The sequence below is a fragment of the Haliaeetus albicilla genome, chromosome 7, assembly GCF_947461875.1.
Source record: "Haliaeetus albicilla chromosome 7, bHalAlb1.1, whole genome shotgun sequence".
NCBI lineage: Eukaryota > Metazoa > Chordata > Aves > Accipitriformes > Accipitridae > Haliaeetus > Haliaeetus albicilla.
This window is the reverse complement of record NC_091489.1, coordinates 39,817,373-39,834,013: the sequence shown is the minus strand read 5'-3', so window position 1 is coordinate 39,834,013 and position 16,641 is coordinate 39,817,373. Positions and strand designations below refer to the sequence as shown.

Here is a 16,641-nt window from a genome sequence, read left to right as displayed (position 1 = left end):
CATTCGGTTAGACTGCATTTCGCCTCAGCTGTCTGAAGTATGTGCTGGTTTCTGACCCCCCCAAGGGTCTGGTTTTCCGCACCTGCTAAATGCTGGCGGATCTGGGGAAGTCAATGCAGGCAGCAGGTCCCGAGCACGCCTGAAACCGAAGCTGGTGCAACCACCACTGAGCCCGGCCAGGCGGGAAGCATCCCTGCTGCCCCCTCCCCAGCAGGCCTGTCCTGGGCGGCCCCCCGAGATCCCACCGAAGCCCTGAGAAGCGGCCACCTGGCCTGGCAGCGCAGCATCCCCTTCCCCAGGTACACCCTTCTGCTCTTGGGGCGGGGGGGCGGCGAGCAAGACAGAAAAGCCTCCGGCTTCTGTTGGCCTCGGCGAGCTCCGGCGGCCTGCTGCTTGCTCCCCGCTTTCCCCGCTGCCCCCACACCGGGTGCTCTCCGGTGCGGCAAGGGAGGGGGTTTCAAACCCGGGTAAGCGTGTGTCCCCCCTTCGCCGTCGCGCCCTGCACCCCGCCTGACTGGCTGCGGCGGATCTCGGAGCACACAAAGGGGCGCAAAGCTCCCCAAAAATCGCTTCGCCACCTCCTCTCCCCCCACCACCCCCCGCACCGGGGGCCGCGCTTCCCCCGGCCGCTTCCCGCGCGACCCCGCCGCCAGCAGGCCCCGCCCCCGCCTGCAAGCCCCGCCCCCGCCCCGCCCCACCTCGCCCCGCCGCGCTCCCCTTTGTGCGGCAGCCCCGCTCCGCTCCGCTCCGGCTCCGTTCCGTTCCGTTCCGCTCCCACCCCCCGGTACCGCCCGGAGTCAGCGGGGCACGACAGCCCAGCCCGGCCCGGCCCGGCCCGGCGAGCTCAGGTGGGTCCGGCCGGGGAGGGGAGGGGAGGCGAGGCGGGGGGGGGCTTCGGGTGTCCTGCCGCGGCGCGCCTGGCACCGCCCGGCGGTCCGTGTACTGCGGGGGGGGGGCGTCGGTTCGCCGTGCCGCCGCCCGCTTCTGCCGGGGAGACCGTCGGGGCGCGGCCCGGTCCGGACCCGCGGGGCATCGCCCTGCGCCTCGGGCCGCCCGTATCCCCGGGCCGGGTGGCTGCCATGGCAACGCCGGGGTGACCGTGGTCTCCCGCATCCCAGCGTTGCCTGGTTACCAGCCCCCCCGTGCTAGGAAGGATGCCCTAGTGGACCGGGACACCCCCCCCCCCCCCCCCGCTCCGCGGAGACCTCCGGCATGCCCTGCCTGCCCCAGCCCTCCCCGGGCTGGCTGGGGTCTGTGGTGTGCAGGTTCTGGGGAAACAGGGAGGTAACCCCTCTGCTTCGGTGAGGATTTGGCAGTGTTCTGCCTTCTCTTGCTAAATATTTTAGTAATGCCGAAACAACATGGCAACGGTTGAGTGCTTTATCCCGGGAAGGCGTACCAGAGGGAAGGAAGAGCGTGTCACTCGGGGTGTGCAATTCATGCTTCCTGAAGAAGCAGATATTGGAGGCCATGTGGTGGAACGTGGCTCTCGCAGGAATATTTCTGTAGGAGGGAGAGTGACAGGTGGTTTGTGTGGACGTGCATAAGCTTTGCAGCAGGAAAGAGCAGCCTCTCGGGAAAAGCTGCCCATGGATTCGGACCTGATGCAGTCTCCTGCACCCCTTTCAGTGAGCCCGCGGTGCCCCAAGGCGCTGTTGGGTCACTCTGGGACCCCTAGTCCCACGGGGTGGTTTCGCTCTCAGTCTGAAATGAAGACGAGCCCAGAGTCCCTGCCCGTGCACAGTAGGAGCATGGTTCTGAGGCGGAGTGACGGGGAGCATGCCAAGGATAGCTGCTGGCGTCAAGCACAGTCGCTGCAGACCCAGGCCACCTGTTAGAGCGTGCTCGCTGGACTGCCGGAGAATACCCCCGTGCCTCCGACAGCTCGCCTTGGCATTTTAGCCGCCTCCTTGAAACATACCCGTTCAGGTCAAATGTCATGGAGAGCCACAGTTTTGCCAGCAGTTTAGACTTTGGTGTTGAAGACAACTCCCCAGCACGGCAGCTTTGTGTCTGGTTCTTTCCCTGTGTTTGCCTTCTGGGCTGTCTGCGTGTTTCCAAAGCATTGAGAGGCCACCGAGCTCTGCGGCTGTCGCCTTGCCGCGCCGCCCGAGCATGGGAAAGGCACCGCTCGTGCCAGGCAGCGCGGAGGTGTCCTGCTGAGGGGTTGTGCCACCCGGCTGTCCCTCGCGGCATGCAGCCACAGTGGTGCTGGCAGGGATGATGGCTGCACCTGCTGGGGACTTTGGTTCGCCTCGCACTTGGCGGTGGTCGTGACTGACAGCAACAGCAAAGGAGAGAGGGAGAAAATGTCCGCCCTTTGATGCTTGGCTGTATTGTGGTAACCCAGGACACAGGGGAGCATGAAACAGCTTCTCTTACACTGCTGGTCCAGTGTTTCCTGGTGATCTGGATTCCTCTCACCACCAGGACCTGGCAGGTAACCTCTGCTTTTGACTGACCTGTTCGATTCCCGTTGTGCTGATGCCTCGCCATGATGGCAAGGGCTGGGCGGAGTGGGGTGTGGCAGGACAGTTCAAGCCAGTGCGCTGGTTAGGTTTACAGCACCTGATTATCTGTTAAGCAAATGAGGAGAAAACAGGAGCAGCAGACTCCTGATGGTTTTTGGTGGTGTTTACTGCTTCCCTGGAGCCAAGGGCTGGGTTCTCTGCCTGCTCTCCTGATGCCAGGCGGCCATGAGCTTGGCAATCATCGTGCCAGAGGTTTGCCTCAAAGGAAGGGCCGGCCTCACTCTTTTGTGTCTGCCCTTTCTCGTCTGGGGAGACGTGTGTCCTTGGGGTGGGCCAGGGACTGCCCGTGAGCCAGGTGTGGCTGGGCAGCTTTGGCTAAGGGTCCTTGATGTTTTCGGGCTAGTTGCCTGAAAGAAGCCCTGCAGGAGGCAGGCTTAATGCCAGGCTACGGGTGAGGGACGCAGCACAGGGTGCTGAGGTCAGGGTCCCTCCGACCTCGTTTAGCCATGTTCAGTGATTCCCTGTGATCGCATGCTCTCGTGAGCATCGACCCGGCTGGGGCTGGTCCATGGGGGTCAGCGCGGGAGTCTTGTTCTGCAGAAGCAGGGCTGAAGTTTGGGTTCCTGGGGCTCCTGGAGAGGGTTTCCTTTGAATAGCTTCTGCTTTGGGGAGATAGCCCGAACCTGCAAGAGACGATTAGATCTTAGTAAAGTCAGTTTTCTGTCTTCCATCCGGTCAGCCTTTGACTCGGCACCACATTTGGGAAGCGCCATCCATATCAGAACGGCGAGGGCTGGAAATCTCCCCTCTCATTTAGGAACTAGGCACAACAACAGGCACATTAATAGCCCGATTGATGCTGACATGAAATGGCAGAAGAGCACATCTATGCATAGCTGGAAATGTCCATTCACACATGCACGCTCCTAAACGCTCCAGGCAACTGAGCGCTGCTGTCACGGTCTTGGGGGCTTTGCACAGAAACTAGAGATTTTAACTAGGTCTGATCTTTGGGAGATGCCCTGAGGACTCCTGACGGAAGGAGGAGGCTGCCTGGCATTATGCTGTGACGGCTGAGACTTGACAGAGCAGATCTACGCAAAACAATGAAAAGGAAAAAGGGACTTCAAGATTCAATGCTGTTACAAATTTACCTGCTTTGCTCTGGCATGATTTGCCATGCTATGGAGAGCTAATTGGTGGGTAGGAGAGACTACTGGGTCTGTCTGCCCCGACTTCCCCCTGCTTCTCTGTCTCACACACACACGGCCTCCATGCGCGCACACACGCTACGCCCAATGACATGCGGAATCGCAAGGAGGGATTATCCAGGAGCAAGAGGCTGAGGGAGAGCTGTGACGAAGTGTGGAGCGAAGCATGTCGGCTCTGAGCTTGGTGGGAAGGCAGCAGGGCACTGAATCACGGTGGGGCTGTGCTGGGCGGGATGGGACTGAGCCCCAGTGGGGTTGCCACCCACCCCGAGGTGCTGCTCCAGGGGCTGCCAGCCCTGGCTGGTGGCCACAGGGACAAGGCTGCACCAAGGGGGTGGCCACAGCTGCGTGGGCTGCCCCGGTGCCTAGCAGCGCTTTCCCAGGGCAGGGAGGGCATCCCTGGGCGGAGGGCCATGCCAGTGTGCAGGGCCGAGGGCGGCGGTGTGGGCACCACCTGCAAACCCTCACCATGGAGCAGGTCCAGCCGTGGCTCAGCCCCGTCCTGCCAGAGAGGGGTTCAACAAAAGCTCTGGTAAGCCCCTAACCAGCAAACGCCATATACTCCCTCAGTCTGCATCATTCCGTCCTTCCTTCCCCCAGGAGCCTCTGCCAAAAGCCTGATGTCCTCCTTCTGGCACCCGCTCAGCCATGCAGACAGGGATGGGGGGGGTAAATATTTGGTTTGCCCTCTTAAAACTGCCAGTTGGGTTGAGGCGAAAGGGAAGGAGAGCTCCAGGCACCACTGCCCTGCGTTCTGTGCCGCTCTGCCTCTCTCCGTATGCAGGCAGATCTCGCAGTTTCAACAGGAAAAAAAACATGTTTTGATTCAAGTGGCACGCGAAGCGCTCTGCGCTGCCCATTCCCCGCGGTTTGCACGGGGGTGTGGCTGCTCGGTTTGGTGACAGCAAACTTTGTGTCACTAACAGGGAGAAAACAGGGAGGTCTGAGCCCGGCGGGGCAGGGCGGGCGAGGAGCAGGCTGTGCAGACGTGGCCAGGCGCGGGGCTGCTGTCGCTCCTCAGGCAGCTGTTGTTTTTCCTCTGCCTTTGTGCAAAGGCACAGCTGGATTCCGCGTGAGCGGAGGGCAGGGAGCGGCGCCTTCATGCCTTGAACGCTGTGGTCTGAAGGCGTAAGCGGGGAAAACGGCAAACCCTTTGCAATGTTTGCTCTTCTCACTTTATTTCAGCTTCTTGAAAAAGTGGGTGGGCCAGCTCGAAACAACCCAAAAAACCTGTGGCACTTTGCAAAGCATATGCTTCCTTGGAGGAGACCTGGGCTCATTTGCACTCCGGAATGCTGTGTTTGTTTTTCAAGCAAGGACACTGCCAATCCTGATGGTTAACTTGTGCGGAGATAAGTTTGAGCGTGTGGAAGTGTGTGAATTTGGGGGATTGAGTTAGAAAAACAAAGAACATATGTGTGCTGTGTGCTTGGCTTGGCGAAAAAGCGACCTCTGCTGCACTAAGCGTGAGAAGCCAAAAGCTGAGCAGAGGACTGGAAACAACGTCTGTGGCCAAGCGGGGCCCCAGCGCTGGCCCGCTTCCTCTGGTGGCTGTGGAGGGCTGGAGAGGACTGCAGGAGAGCGGGGAGCGAAGCCTTCGGTGGGTGCCAGAGCTGCAAGATGTTCGCTTCTGTTAGTGCTGGCAAAACACGCCCAGGCAGCCAGCAGCATGGCTCCGGTGTTTTTGAAGCTGCTCTGGAACTGTGGCCGGGGGGTCGGACCCTCTCACCGTTGCAGGCAGGGCTGCCCGTGCTGTAAAGCACCTTGCCAGGCATCAGTGGGACAGCTCACGTGTGACGAGGGACTGGGGCCGCAACCGAGGGCTGTGGGGTGTGGGTGAGAAACGCTGCCCTCAGGAGTCGCAGGGCTGCCCGCTGCAGGAGGGGAGTGTGCGTGGGGCGAGCAGGAAAGCGAGAGGGTTCCCATGAGCCTTGGCTGGGGCGGCAGGGCTCAGGGCAGGGCAGGGACAGTTGTGAATAATGTGAAATCCCCGGAGTAGGTTCTCCAGGTGATGTCACTGAGCTGCTGCTGCAATAGTAGTTGAATAACAGCAAAAGAAACAATAGAAATCTAATGATTTGTTCACAGAATAAAGGCATCATTAATACCCTACAAGAGCCAATTCATACTGTTCATCTAGCAGTGGCAAGCACTGTATTGCCTCTCCTTGTGCACATACAACACCCTCGTGTTGGGTAATGACACTGATTTTGCGCTGGCAGCCTCAGCAGTAAAGAGATAAAGGATGTGAGGTAAAGGACGTAGGAAAATCGGCAACTAGAAGTTACTGTTTTACCAGCTGTTGGGTTCTTTGTACGTGTTTCTGAGACCTCATAATTATCCAGAATTACGTGCCTCAGCAAACAAGGGGGCTTGTCTGGGCACAGGCAGCCAGTGGCACGCTCCAGCGTGGCGTGGCAGCGCAGCCCCACGCTACACAATGGTGGCGGCAGCTGTGGGCCAGTGAAATTAAACCCTCTGGCGTTTGGATGAAACGCGTTGACTTCAAAATGACAAGATGTGGAAGGGAAGGGAAGGACGTGAGTTATCATGGGAGGCAACTTGTTCCGATGAATAAATGGGGTTCTGGAAACATGCTCCCCGTGTTGGCGGGGCCGAGCGCAGTGCAGGAGGCTGCTTCCTCCGCAGACGTGACAGGAGCTGGCTCCCGAAGGCAGCGCTGGAGACCGGCCGCTAAGCAGAATGCTGCTGGGGCTGGCTTTGGCAGGCTGGTGGGCGCTGCTGAGCCCACTCCATGCGTGCCGTTCCCGGGCACCTTCGCATCACAAACTGGGAAGGGGGGCCACGGCAGGAGCTGGGGGACCCTGGTGCCCCGAGGAGCCAGCCTGGGGCAGCTGAGCTGCCTGTCCGCCCCCGTCACTGGCCGCCCAGGTGGGCTGGGGCGGAGGTTGCATCCGAATCAGGTCAAGCTCTGGAGGGGCTGAATAGCAGCACGCCAGGGATCTGCATCCATCAGCTAGCTGAATTCCTGCTCTGTTGAGGGCCCCTTTCTTATCGGCACTAATCCAGCGCAGCAGCTGCAGCAGCTCTGTAGCGCTTGGTGCTATCAGTGCTGTGCAGCATGCCTGATAACCCCCCTTCCTCTCCTGTGCCAGCAGCAAGCCCTCTTTGCATTCCCGCACCATGTATGGCCACCGAGCCCTATCGCCGGGGTGCTTAGTGACTGCCTGACGGCAGCAAAACACAAACAAGCAGAGCCCTGTGTGCGGGCAAGCCACGGGTGGCTGGCAAGGCAGCACCCAACCTGCCCCTGCACTCCGGAGCTGCTGGCTTGCTCCCTCGAAGGAAGCGCGTCCGCCAAGCCTGCTCCGTCCTGGCGAGAGGCATCACAGCCAGCGGGAAGGGGTAGCCGGGTGCGCGCGGTGCCCTGTGCCAGCTGGCAGGACGGAGAGCAGCCGCCCCCCCAGCCCCTGCCCATCGCGACGCTTCGGGGCCAGTTAATAGGTACCATGTGTGCTGGCAGAGCAACAGTGCCTGGCACTGGCTGGTCCCAGCAGCCAGGGTGCCCATCCCAAATGGGTGCAGCAGCTTGGGGCATGGAGATGTGCACCCCTGCCCGAGCTGGCAGGGAGCATCACAGCCTGGCCACAGCGTTGTTACACCCAGGCTGGCATCCCTTGGAGAAGGGTCCATGCTCTGGCCGGGTGCCTCTGCACAAGGGCAACGTGTCGGTGCTTGTGAAGGGACGGGGACAGGCTCAGCTATGAGAGGGGACTGAGGGGGTATTTAAGGTCTCTCCTCACTGCTGTAGGTTAGTGTGGGAAGCTGGGGGGGGCAAGCATGGCTGTGAGCTCATGTCCCACCAGGGCTGCTGGCCTCATTGTAGGAATGTGCCATAATTGCTATGCTAATTGGGACAAATTAAAGTATGCTCTGGGTGAAGGACACGGTATTGACCTTGATGGAGAGATCACAGCCCTCGTGCTGGCCCCACTGCCTGCAGTGCAGCCTTGCAACTGCACAGAGATCCATGCCAGGAGCAGAGCCAGTGGTGCAGAGGTGCCTGAAAATGTACCGCAGAACCCCACAAAAAGTCCATCCGTCTGTCTGCTCAAACCTTTCCCCTCTTTTCTGCCTGCGAGACGCCATGTCCCCACTGGACTGGGCACAGCTATGGCCCCAGGTATCGTGGCCAGGCCCCTGGGTGTTTCCCAGGGCCAGCCTGGCTCCTTCTCCTGCAGCGTGGGCTGCAAGGGCTGTGCAGCCCTGCCTGCCCGCACAGTCGGGCATGGGTTGCCCATAGTCGTGCACCCCAGCCCCATCACTGTGCCCTCCGTCAGCCATCTGGGTGCTGAAGCCCACTTTTCCCCTCTCTCGCAGCAGCCATGGAGGCAGTGCTGATCTTCCTGTGCTCTCTGCTGGTGCCGGCGGCTGTGGCAGACGGTAGGTGCCAAGTGCTTTCCGCATGCAAGGTGGGTCACAGGGGCACGGGAAAAGGCTGCAGGGTCCTGGCAGACAGCCGCCACTCCGATCCAGGGGAGGCTGGAGCAGGCCATGGGGCAGCAGCAGTGCCCGTGCCGGCAGGGGGGCCATGGGGAGCCACAGGGGCTCCACCGGCAGGTTCACTCACCTGGCACCCTTGTCTGCTTATTTCCAGTGGCCACCCCAGAGAAGGAGGAGGACCCCTTTAACTATGGTGAGCATCGCCGTGCGTGAGGATGGGCGTGCTGGTGGGGGACATGCATGCATGTACGATGGGGAGTGAAAGAGGCCGCCCCCTTCCCTGAAGCCAGCAGGAACAAGCCCCTGTGTCTCCTCCCCCCAGATTACCAGAGCCTGAGGATCGGGGGGCTGGTGTTTGCCGTGGTTCTATTCACCGTTGGCATTCTCCTTATACTCAGTAAGTTGGGGACCATGCGGATGCTGGGCTTGTGGGCCAGGGCAGTGGGGACCGTTCTCGTGGGGGGGCAGCCATTGGAAAAGGCCGTGGCCCATTCCCACTTTGGCCATGCTGATGGGGTTTCTCTCCCCTTGCAGGCAGGAGGTGCAGGTGCAGTTTCAACCAGAAGCCCAGGTGAGTGAGGGCAGCCTGGTGGGGAACATCTCCCTTGGTGAGCCTCTCTGCCCAGCGCTCGGCTCTTCCTGGGCTCCCTCCCGCAGCTGGCAGAGTGGCTGCACTCCCCAAGCATCCCGTTCAGGTGCCTGGTGCCCAAAGCTCCGCTGCAGAGCTCTTGGGTGGCAAAGCAGCTCTGCACACTCCCAGGGCACCTTCCTCAGCATGCCCCTGCGCTGTCGGATATCCCACCCCCAGGGACAGGGTGCAGGTCCTGGCTGCTCTCACCGTGCCCCTCTTCTTGCAGAGCTCCAGGGGATGAGGAGGCCCAGGCGGAGAACCTGATCACCTCGAACGGTAAGGTCACCTGTCCCATCCTGCACGTGCTCTGCCGCCGCTTCTACTTTACCCTCGCCTGCCTGCGGAGCACACAGCTCTGGGCAGGCGCTGCGAACCGCTCTGCTCTTCCCTTTGCAGCAACAGGAGCACAGAAAGCAGAGAACTGAACAAGAGCCATGCGGTGAGTCTTGGGGCTGCCGCGGACCAGTCGAGGCCAGCATGTGTGGTGGCACTAGGGCTGTCGCGGCTGCAGTGCTGGGAAGGAAGGGAGGGGCAGCCGGGGCTGTGTACAGGGGCAATGGTGGGGCTCCGAGTAGACCCCTTTGCTGGGACCGGGCAGCCCTTCATCCCCAGCACGGCACAGGGGCAAGTGCTGGTCTGGGCCGTGGCAGGGAAACATGCGGTGCTGGTGAGGTCCTGGGTGTCCTGTGCTCGGCAAGCCCCAGGCAACCCAGCAGGAAAAGGAAGCATCTGTCCGGATTTTCCCTTGCACTATTACACTTCCTCTCCTTGTGCTCCTCCACCCCAAGGGGGTTTTATTTTTAGGGCCTCTAGAGAGCTGAGTGCAAGCCCCCTGGGGCATCTCGCTCCTTGCCCACAGTCAGAGTTGCCCTGAGCTCCGCATTCAGAGAGAGTGGAGGCCCGGAGCCCATGCTGGTGGGCAGGCGGTTTGCACTGCTGGTGGACAAGCCCTGTGCAGGCAAAGGCGGTGGCGGTGCTCCCAGCCTGACTCGCTGCTCTCCTTCGCACGCAGACCCAGAGACCCGAAGACAGATGCTCGGACCGCAGATGCCAGTGGCCTGCGAGGAAACTGAAATCGCAGCAACAGGTCCCTCTAAGGAGATGCGAAGCTGCTGTGTCTGTGTTACCCTCTGTACTTCAGCACCGGTTCTCTGTTTACTAACCCGACTAAACTCCACTCACCGTCCTCTCTGCCTCCAGTGCTGTGTAATGTTGATGTGAGATGATCATTACCTCTAGGGCTAGTCGTTGCTGATGTTGTAATAGTGACTTTCTCTTCACCTTTCTCGTTCTGTGCGTGTGATTCAGGCTGTGTACAACTGGCAAGCGCTCCCTGGAACGGGAGCCGCAGGGCAGGGCGGCAGGGGCCCAGGGGAGCCCTACGTCCCCCCCCCACCCAGAGTCAGAGGCACTCAGCACGGCCCGCATGGTACTGTCTGCATGCCAGGCAGTGTCACTGGCGGGGGCTTGTGGTCCACCCCGGCTGGCTTCGGGCAGGGCTCGGGGACCAGTCCCCCAGCGCTCTGGGGGCCTGCCCAGCCTAAGCCTGGACCGCGTGTTGCAGTTTCAGCAATAACCCTCCTGTGCACACCCCCAGCCCGAAGGCAGCCGCAGTAGGGGGCGAGCCAGGCAGGGACATCCCGTGGCTCCGCTTCCCTCAGTGGAGGCACCTGGGTGCTGGATTTAAGGCTGAAAGGAGCTCCCCTTTCTCGCCTGCTTGGCACTCCCTGTTTCTGTCCCTGGCTACAACCAAGCCATCGGTGTGGGTTGCTGCTTTAAAGGTGAGGAGATGCTGTGGTGGCAGAGAAGCCCATGAAATCCCCTGGCATGGTGACACTGAAAGAGGGTGGCTGCGCAGCGGTGACCATGCTAGCCAGCGCAAACCAGCTCCTTGCCAACGCTCTGCCTGCCTGTGAGATGGAGGTAGGCAGATTAAACAGTCTCTGAGGGCTAAAGAGAAACATGGACTGAAATAAAGATCCTGTCCTTGCTTGTCTCCAGCAGGGAAGGGGCAGCAGCGTTTCCTCCTGGTGCTCCCTGCCCTTCCTGATGCCTTGTTGCTCCCTGCGCCATGGCCCCCCTGCATCAGTGCTGTGTATCATCCCGTGGTGGTTACGTGTTGTCAGCCCCGCCGATGCCAGCTGCCCCTTCTCCCTGTGGAGCAGCAACTAGCAGTGGTGAGCGGTGCTCCGGGGCTTTGCACACCTGAGCTTGCACAGCGGGGCTGAGCCCAGAGGCTGTCGTCACCTTGTGTCCGCTCAGGGGTTGGAGGCAAGCCTGTGAATCTGGCCCCTTCCCCACGCCCATGGGCATGCAAAACTGTGGCCTCAGCTGGGCCTGGGGACTGCCGGCTTGGTCGAGGGCGCTTGCCAAGGCAGGTCAGCCTGGGCAGCAGTGGGGGTCCCCAGGGCTGCACTGAAACACATTGGAGCGTGTCCACGCAGGGGGAAGAGGTTCTTGTCCTCCAGAATGGTTTTGAGAGGGGTTTTTGCTATGTCCACCCTGCCACGCTGGCCCTGCCTCCAGGGTGGGCTGTGTCCCTGCGCGCTTTGCGTTCCGCGGCGGCACTGGGAAGCACGCTCTGTCCCATCTGTGTGAGGCAGAGAGACCCTGTCTCCAATACCTTCTCCCCTTCCTCCTGGCCATTGCAGAGAGCTCTGCTCACCTCCTGCCTCCACGCTGCCCTGCGGCCTCCGGCAGAGCAGACCCCGCGCAGCCAGCCCCCGAGCGTCAGCTGTGTGCGTGTCCCGCGTTGGAGTGCCCGTGGTGTCTGTAGCGTGCTGTCGGTGTTAACGTGAAACAAAGAAATCCCTGTGGTGTGTAGAAATGGCAAAATCCTGACTGTTGTAAAATAAACGGACCTATTGTGTTTCCTTTTAAATAGGCGAGTGTGCTGCTGTGGTAAAGGACTGGTGTGTTCTGTGCTGTGACCTAAGGGGGAAAGGAATAAAATATCATTTCTATCTGTGCCTGGCTGCGTCGTCTCAAGGGCCATGGCGTTGCCAGGGCTTGGGGGAAAGGCTGCGGGGAGCGGGACGGGGCCCGAGGGCTCCAGCTCTGCCGGGGAGGCTGGCTGGGGGAGCTGGCAGGCAGCTTCTCACGCTGTCCCTCTGTGCCGGGCGCTGGGCTGGGGCGGAGGGGAGAGAATGTGGCTCATCCCCCAGGCAGCACAGATGAGCTTTGTGCTAGCAGCGGTGGGCTGGCCGAGCCCCCACCCTGCCGCGCTCTTTCCTGCAGCCAGCAGCAGTTTCAATACCCAGAGGCCGTGTGAAGGGAGCGTGTGAGCGGCGAGCCTGGCTGCACGGCCCCAGGGGAGGCCGGCACAGAGCCCCCTTGTCCCTTGGCCTTTCGGGAGCTTTGGCGCCGATCGAGGGAGATGCTGGGTGCCGCCTCGGCTCTGTGACAGCGGGGCCACCCGGACAGCCCCACGCACCGCCCTCCTGGGGCTTGGCTTTGCCCCACGGCGCCGAGCTGCTGTGGGGGGCTCCGGGGGGCCTTGGCCTGGGCCCAGCCCTGGGCACGGCGAGGGGAGCGCTCCCTTGGGGCCGGCCACTGCGGTGCTAATCGGCTTGGGCGCGTGACTCCCGCTCGCTGATTGCGAGATTAGAGCAAACTGGATTGAACAGCCTGCCTGGCAGCTGGCCTTGCCGCCCCGGGGCCGGCACAGCCTCGAGGGGCGCAGCATCCTGGTACCCTCGGCCGGGCAGGGATGCACCGCGGACGTGGCTGTGCCAGGGTGCTGCAGGGCCCACCCCGGGACGGCTCGACGCGGGGCTGGGAGGCACTGACCCCACCGTTGCAGGGACCCATGGCACCAGGCTGCAGGGACGGGGCATGCCGCCCGCTTCTCTCTAGCAGAAGGCAGTTGCAGCCTGTACCGAAGCCCATCCCTCTGCCCCCCACCTCGGGCTCGCCTCCAGTGGGAGGTGAAGCCCAGCTGGCCTGACATTCAGAAAGCGAGGGAGGGCATGCCACCCTCCTCCCGGCTGGGGTAGGGACACCCGCGGCTCCGGGGTGCCCAGCCCTCCCTGCTGGCTGGCACGGTGGGTGTGTGCCCTGCCCTCCCCTCCCCTCCCAGAGCCTCCTTCCCAAAGGTGGGTGGGAGCGCTGTGCCTCCCCTCGTGACTGTGATAAACATTACAGCAAGGCCGTTAATGTTTAATGAGGTTTGCCTCCCAATTAATGTGCTTTCCCAGGGGCGCCCACTCCCAGAGCGAGACGCCCGCCGGACAACACGCCGACACGATGGGTGACGGTAAGGGTGGCCAGCAGGCACCAGCAGCTAGCACCCTGCTGAGCCCACGGCAGAGGGGCTTCGCTGGGAGGGCAGTCACCTTCACGGGGGCATCGCCATGCGAGAAGCAGGGCTGTTCCCTCCTGCCGTGTGGGAGCTTGCGCAGGTGCAGTTCTTGCGGAGGATTCGGGGGAGATGTGGGGATGAATCCCCAGAGCTCTGCAGCCTGCTGGCGCATCAGTGCCGGCTGGCGTTTGGCTTCTTGGGGGGATTTCTCCTTCCACATGGCTCCTGGCAGAGGGATGCACAGTCAGGTAAGGGGGCTCGAGTGGTGACACGGAGCTGTCAGACAGACAAGCCTCCCAGCATGGAGAGAGGCTGCCAGGATGCACCCCAGTGCAAGGTGTCAGCCCGAGGGGTTGTTCAGTGCTCCATGCCACAGGAGCAGAGCCATCACTGCTCCACCGACTCCTGTGGGCAGCGGCACTTCCCGAGGGTACTGTGTGGGCTGCTCTGCTGACAGCGCAGCCTTCACAAATAGCAACCAGCTGCTGCAAACAATCGAGCTGAGTGTGTCTGTAGCTTCCCCTGGAGCTCGAAAACTCCCGTGCATCCTGCAAATGCCCTGTGAACGTTAAACTTCCTGGAGTGAAAAACAGGAATTTGGGAATCCTTTATTTTCTCAGCTAGACCTTAAGGAATTCAGAGCGCTCTTGCTTGCAATCTTTGTTCCTGATCTTTCCCACCTCGCCTCCCCATCCAGGCGTCCACCGCGAGCCCAGTGCCCAGGCCCTGGCTCTCACTTGGGTTTCTCCTCTTTTCCAGAGCAAGCGCCCGAGCAGGGCCTGGACAGGTTCAGCTACGGTGAGTGCGTGCCGCAGGTAGCCCGGAGGCTATGGGCAGCCCGCTCCCACGCCTGCCCGTGGGCTCTGTGCCGCGGGCTCAGCCCCGCGCCTCGGCCGGGCTGACGCCGGCTCGGCTCTCCTCCTCCCCAGACTATGAGACCATCCGCAACGGGGGGCTGATCTTTGCCGTCGTGGCTTTTGTCGTTGGGCTCCTCATCATCCTCAGTAAGTGCCTCGGGCGGGCTGGATGCCTGCCTTGGCTCTCTTCCCCCACATGTGGCCCTTTCTCCACTCACCTCCCACCTTGCCCCGTGCCAGGCACTGGCTGGGTGCCGGGGTGGGGGGGCCACTGATCCTGCCCCACCATGTGAGGGGTGGGCATCGCCTGCAGTCGGGGCTGCCTGGGAATTTTCCATCTAGGCAAGCTCCCAACAGAAAGCGAGTTGGGAACAAGACAACGTAAACGGTTCACGTCTCCCTGCCAGCGTCAAGGCTTCGGAGGGAAGGTCACTAATTAAAAATAGCAGAGAAAACTCTGACATTTCCAGAGTGAGAAACCAGCTTTCCCAGAGCCCTCAGACCTCGGCGGCTCCCAGGGAGACTCGGTGCCGAGCGTGCAGGGCACCCTGTGACCCTGCCTGTGCATACAGGGACTGTCTGCCTCGCTCTGCATGGCTGGGGGTGGCTGCAGCATCGCAGCTGCACGCTGTGACATTGCACAGCGGTTTTAGGGGGCAAGATAAGAAAATCACCCGCATTTGCAATCCCAGGGGCAGCTGAGGGAGAAAGGCAGACATCCAAGCGGGCTCTCATGGCTGGCGCCTTGCTGGGCAGCACTGGGGACTGCGGCTTCGGGATCCGGGGCAGTGCAGGGGGGCTGGCCGGGCAGCGCGGCTGAGCCGGGGGCCAGGAGGCAGCATGTGGGGTCAGTGTCTCCCCACACCAGTGGGAGCTGGGCAGGAGGCCAGCCCCACCGTGGAGGCAGGGGGGCTCGGGTCTTCCCTCAGGAGCCAAACCCAGTGGTCCCCGGCGGGGAACAAGCCCGCCGAGCAGAGAGGGGCGGGCGAGATGGGACAGGGGCGGGGGGGGGGGAAGGCTCTAGCCACAAGAGGCCTCAGTCGCTCCTCTTGCCCCCAGGCCAGCGGTTCCACTGCGGAGGGAAGAAGAAGAGGAGGTGGGTATTGCACAGTTTTAAGGCAGCCTCCTCTCTCCTCCCCATCCTAGTCCTGCCAGCGGAAAAGGCTGGAGTCTCGGCTCGTACTCCCTCCCAGTTCAGCCACATCGCCTAGCATAACACATCTCCCCTTGCTTTTCACTCCACAGACAAGGAAACGAGGAAGACCTGTAGCTGCAGGTAGGTTGCGGGAGGACACACCCAGCTGGCAGCCAGGCTCCCTGGGTCTGCCTGGGCTGGGCAGCGGCGCTTCGAGGGAAGTACCTACGTGGTACACCAGGCTTCAGGGAAGTACCTACGTGGGGGGTCTGTCTGGGGAGGAGAGGGGCTAGGGCACGCTGGCCTCTGTGGCCATGTAACCCTCCCGTTCTGTCTGATTTCAGAGCTGCCATGCTGCCATGGAAGCAGAGCTTCCTCCAAAGCAGCGAAGTCATTGCCAAGGGCCACCCCTTACCCCGCTCCAGTGGCTCCATTACCCTGCTCACCCCAGACGAGGCCAGGACGCAAATTGCCCTCGTGCTTTTCCCTCTGTTAGATGCAGCAAGAGTTTCTTGGCTAATAAAGTTCAAGCTGAGAGAGGTTAAACTTTGTGCCCGAGGCATCTGAATCGCCCACTGTCCTGGCCCGGCACCAATGACCTTTCTGCCCTGCAGACATCTTCCAACACAGACCCAGGAAGGGTTTCTGCTGGCTCCTCCGCACACCCGCGGCACGGAGCAGCTGGCCGCCTCCGCTCTGGGTTTGCACCAGGGCTTGCAGAGGGAGGGACGTTCCTGCTCTCAGCCACCCTGGCTGCTTTGAGGAAACATCCCTCTCGGCCGGCACAAATGCTGGCTGCAGGTGCCCAAATCCTGAGGCAAATGCCCTTCCCCTGGGCTACACGGTGAGGGGTTTGGAGTGCTACCCCATGCTGTGCAGGCTGCAGGCCAGGTCAGATGCAGAAGCGAGTGTGTGCTGTTCGCAGGGGGCCATTTTCATGCTTGCTTTCTGGGAGTGCTTGATCCGGGCATCCTTCCTGGGCAAGGACGGGGCTGGGATGGTGCATCCAGCTCCTCGGTTTCGCTGCCTCTCTCCTCTTTGGATACAGATGGCAGCAAAAAGGAAGAAAACTCTCCTGCAATTGGGCAGTGAGCGAGGAGGGAGCTTTGCTCCCGGTGCCTGCCTGCAGGTGAGTTGGACCGACACGGACATCTAGTGACCAGGCAGCGGCCCCACTGATGGCTCTGCTGCCAGCTTCCCAAACCACTGCCCCCCAGCACCCACGAGCCCTTCCCTTGCAGGCTCTAGGGCTCAAGGTGTGCATCGGGTCACCCTAAGCAACCAGAGAAATAGCTTGCAGCAACGGAGGCAGCGGGGAGCTCACTCCCAGCTCCAGCAGTATGCGGGGGGTGCTTTGCCAGGTAACGCTGCAGGTGGGGAACGCTGCAGGTGAGGACCAGCAGAATGTGGTGCTCTGTGGGCAGCGGGGCAGGAGCCTTTGCTCCTCCATGCCCGCAGTCCTGCGTGGGCACCCATTCTGCTAGCAGTGCCATGGGAGCGGGGAGTCCGTGGGGGCCTGGCCAGTGGCGGTGGAGGGGCCAGTGAGGGGCCAGTAAGGGTCCTTGCCCAGCT

The 16,641-nt window shown here is 61.7% G+C and overlaps 1 protein-coding gene across 1 annotated transcript; it reads left to right on the top strand.

Annotated features, from left to right (window-relative positions):
• The first annotated feature begins 694 nt into the window (after positions 1-694).
• Positions 695-15,530, top strand: LOC138685784 (uncharacterized). The gene is made up of 16 exons (XM_069786126.1): positions 695-848; positions 8,024-8,086; positions 8,301-8,339; positions 8,469-8,543; positions 8,681-8,717; positions 9,004-9,053; positions 9,637-9,703; positions 10,086-10,206; positions 11,429-11,571; positions 12,385-12,466; positions 12,936-13,032; positions 13,837-13,875; positions 14,007-14,081; positions 14,994-15,030; positions 15,180-15,210; positions 15,414-15,530. The coding sequence occupies exons 2-15, from the start codon at positions 8,029-8,031 to the stop codon at positions 15,202-15,204; spliced, it is 945 nt and encodes a 314-aa protein (XP_069642227.1). The 5' UTR covers positions 695-848; positions 8,024-8,028; the 3' UTR covers positions 15,205-15,210; positions 15,414-15,530.
• The last annotated feature ends 1,111 nt before the right edge of the window (positions 15,531-16,641 follow it).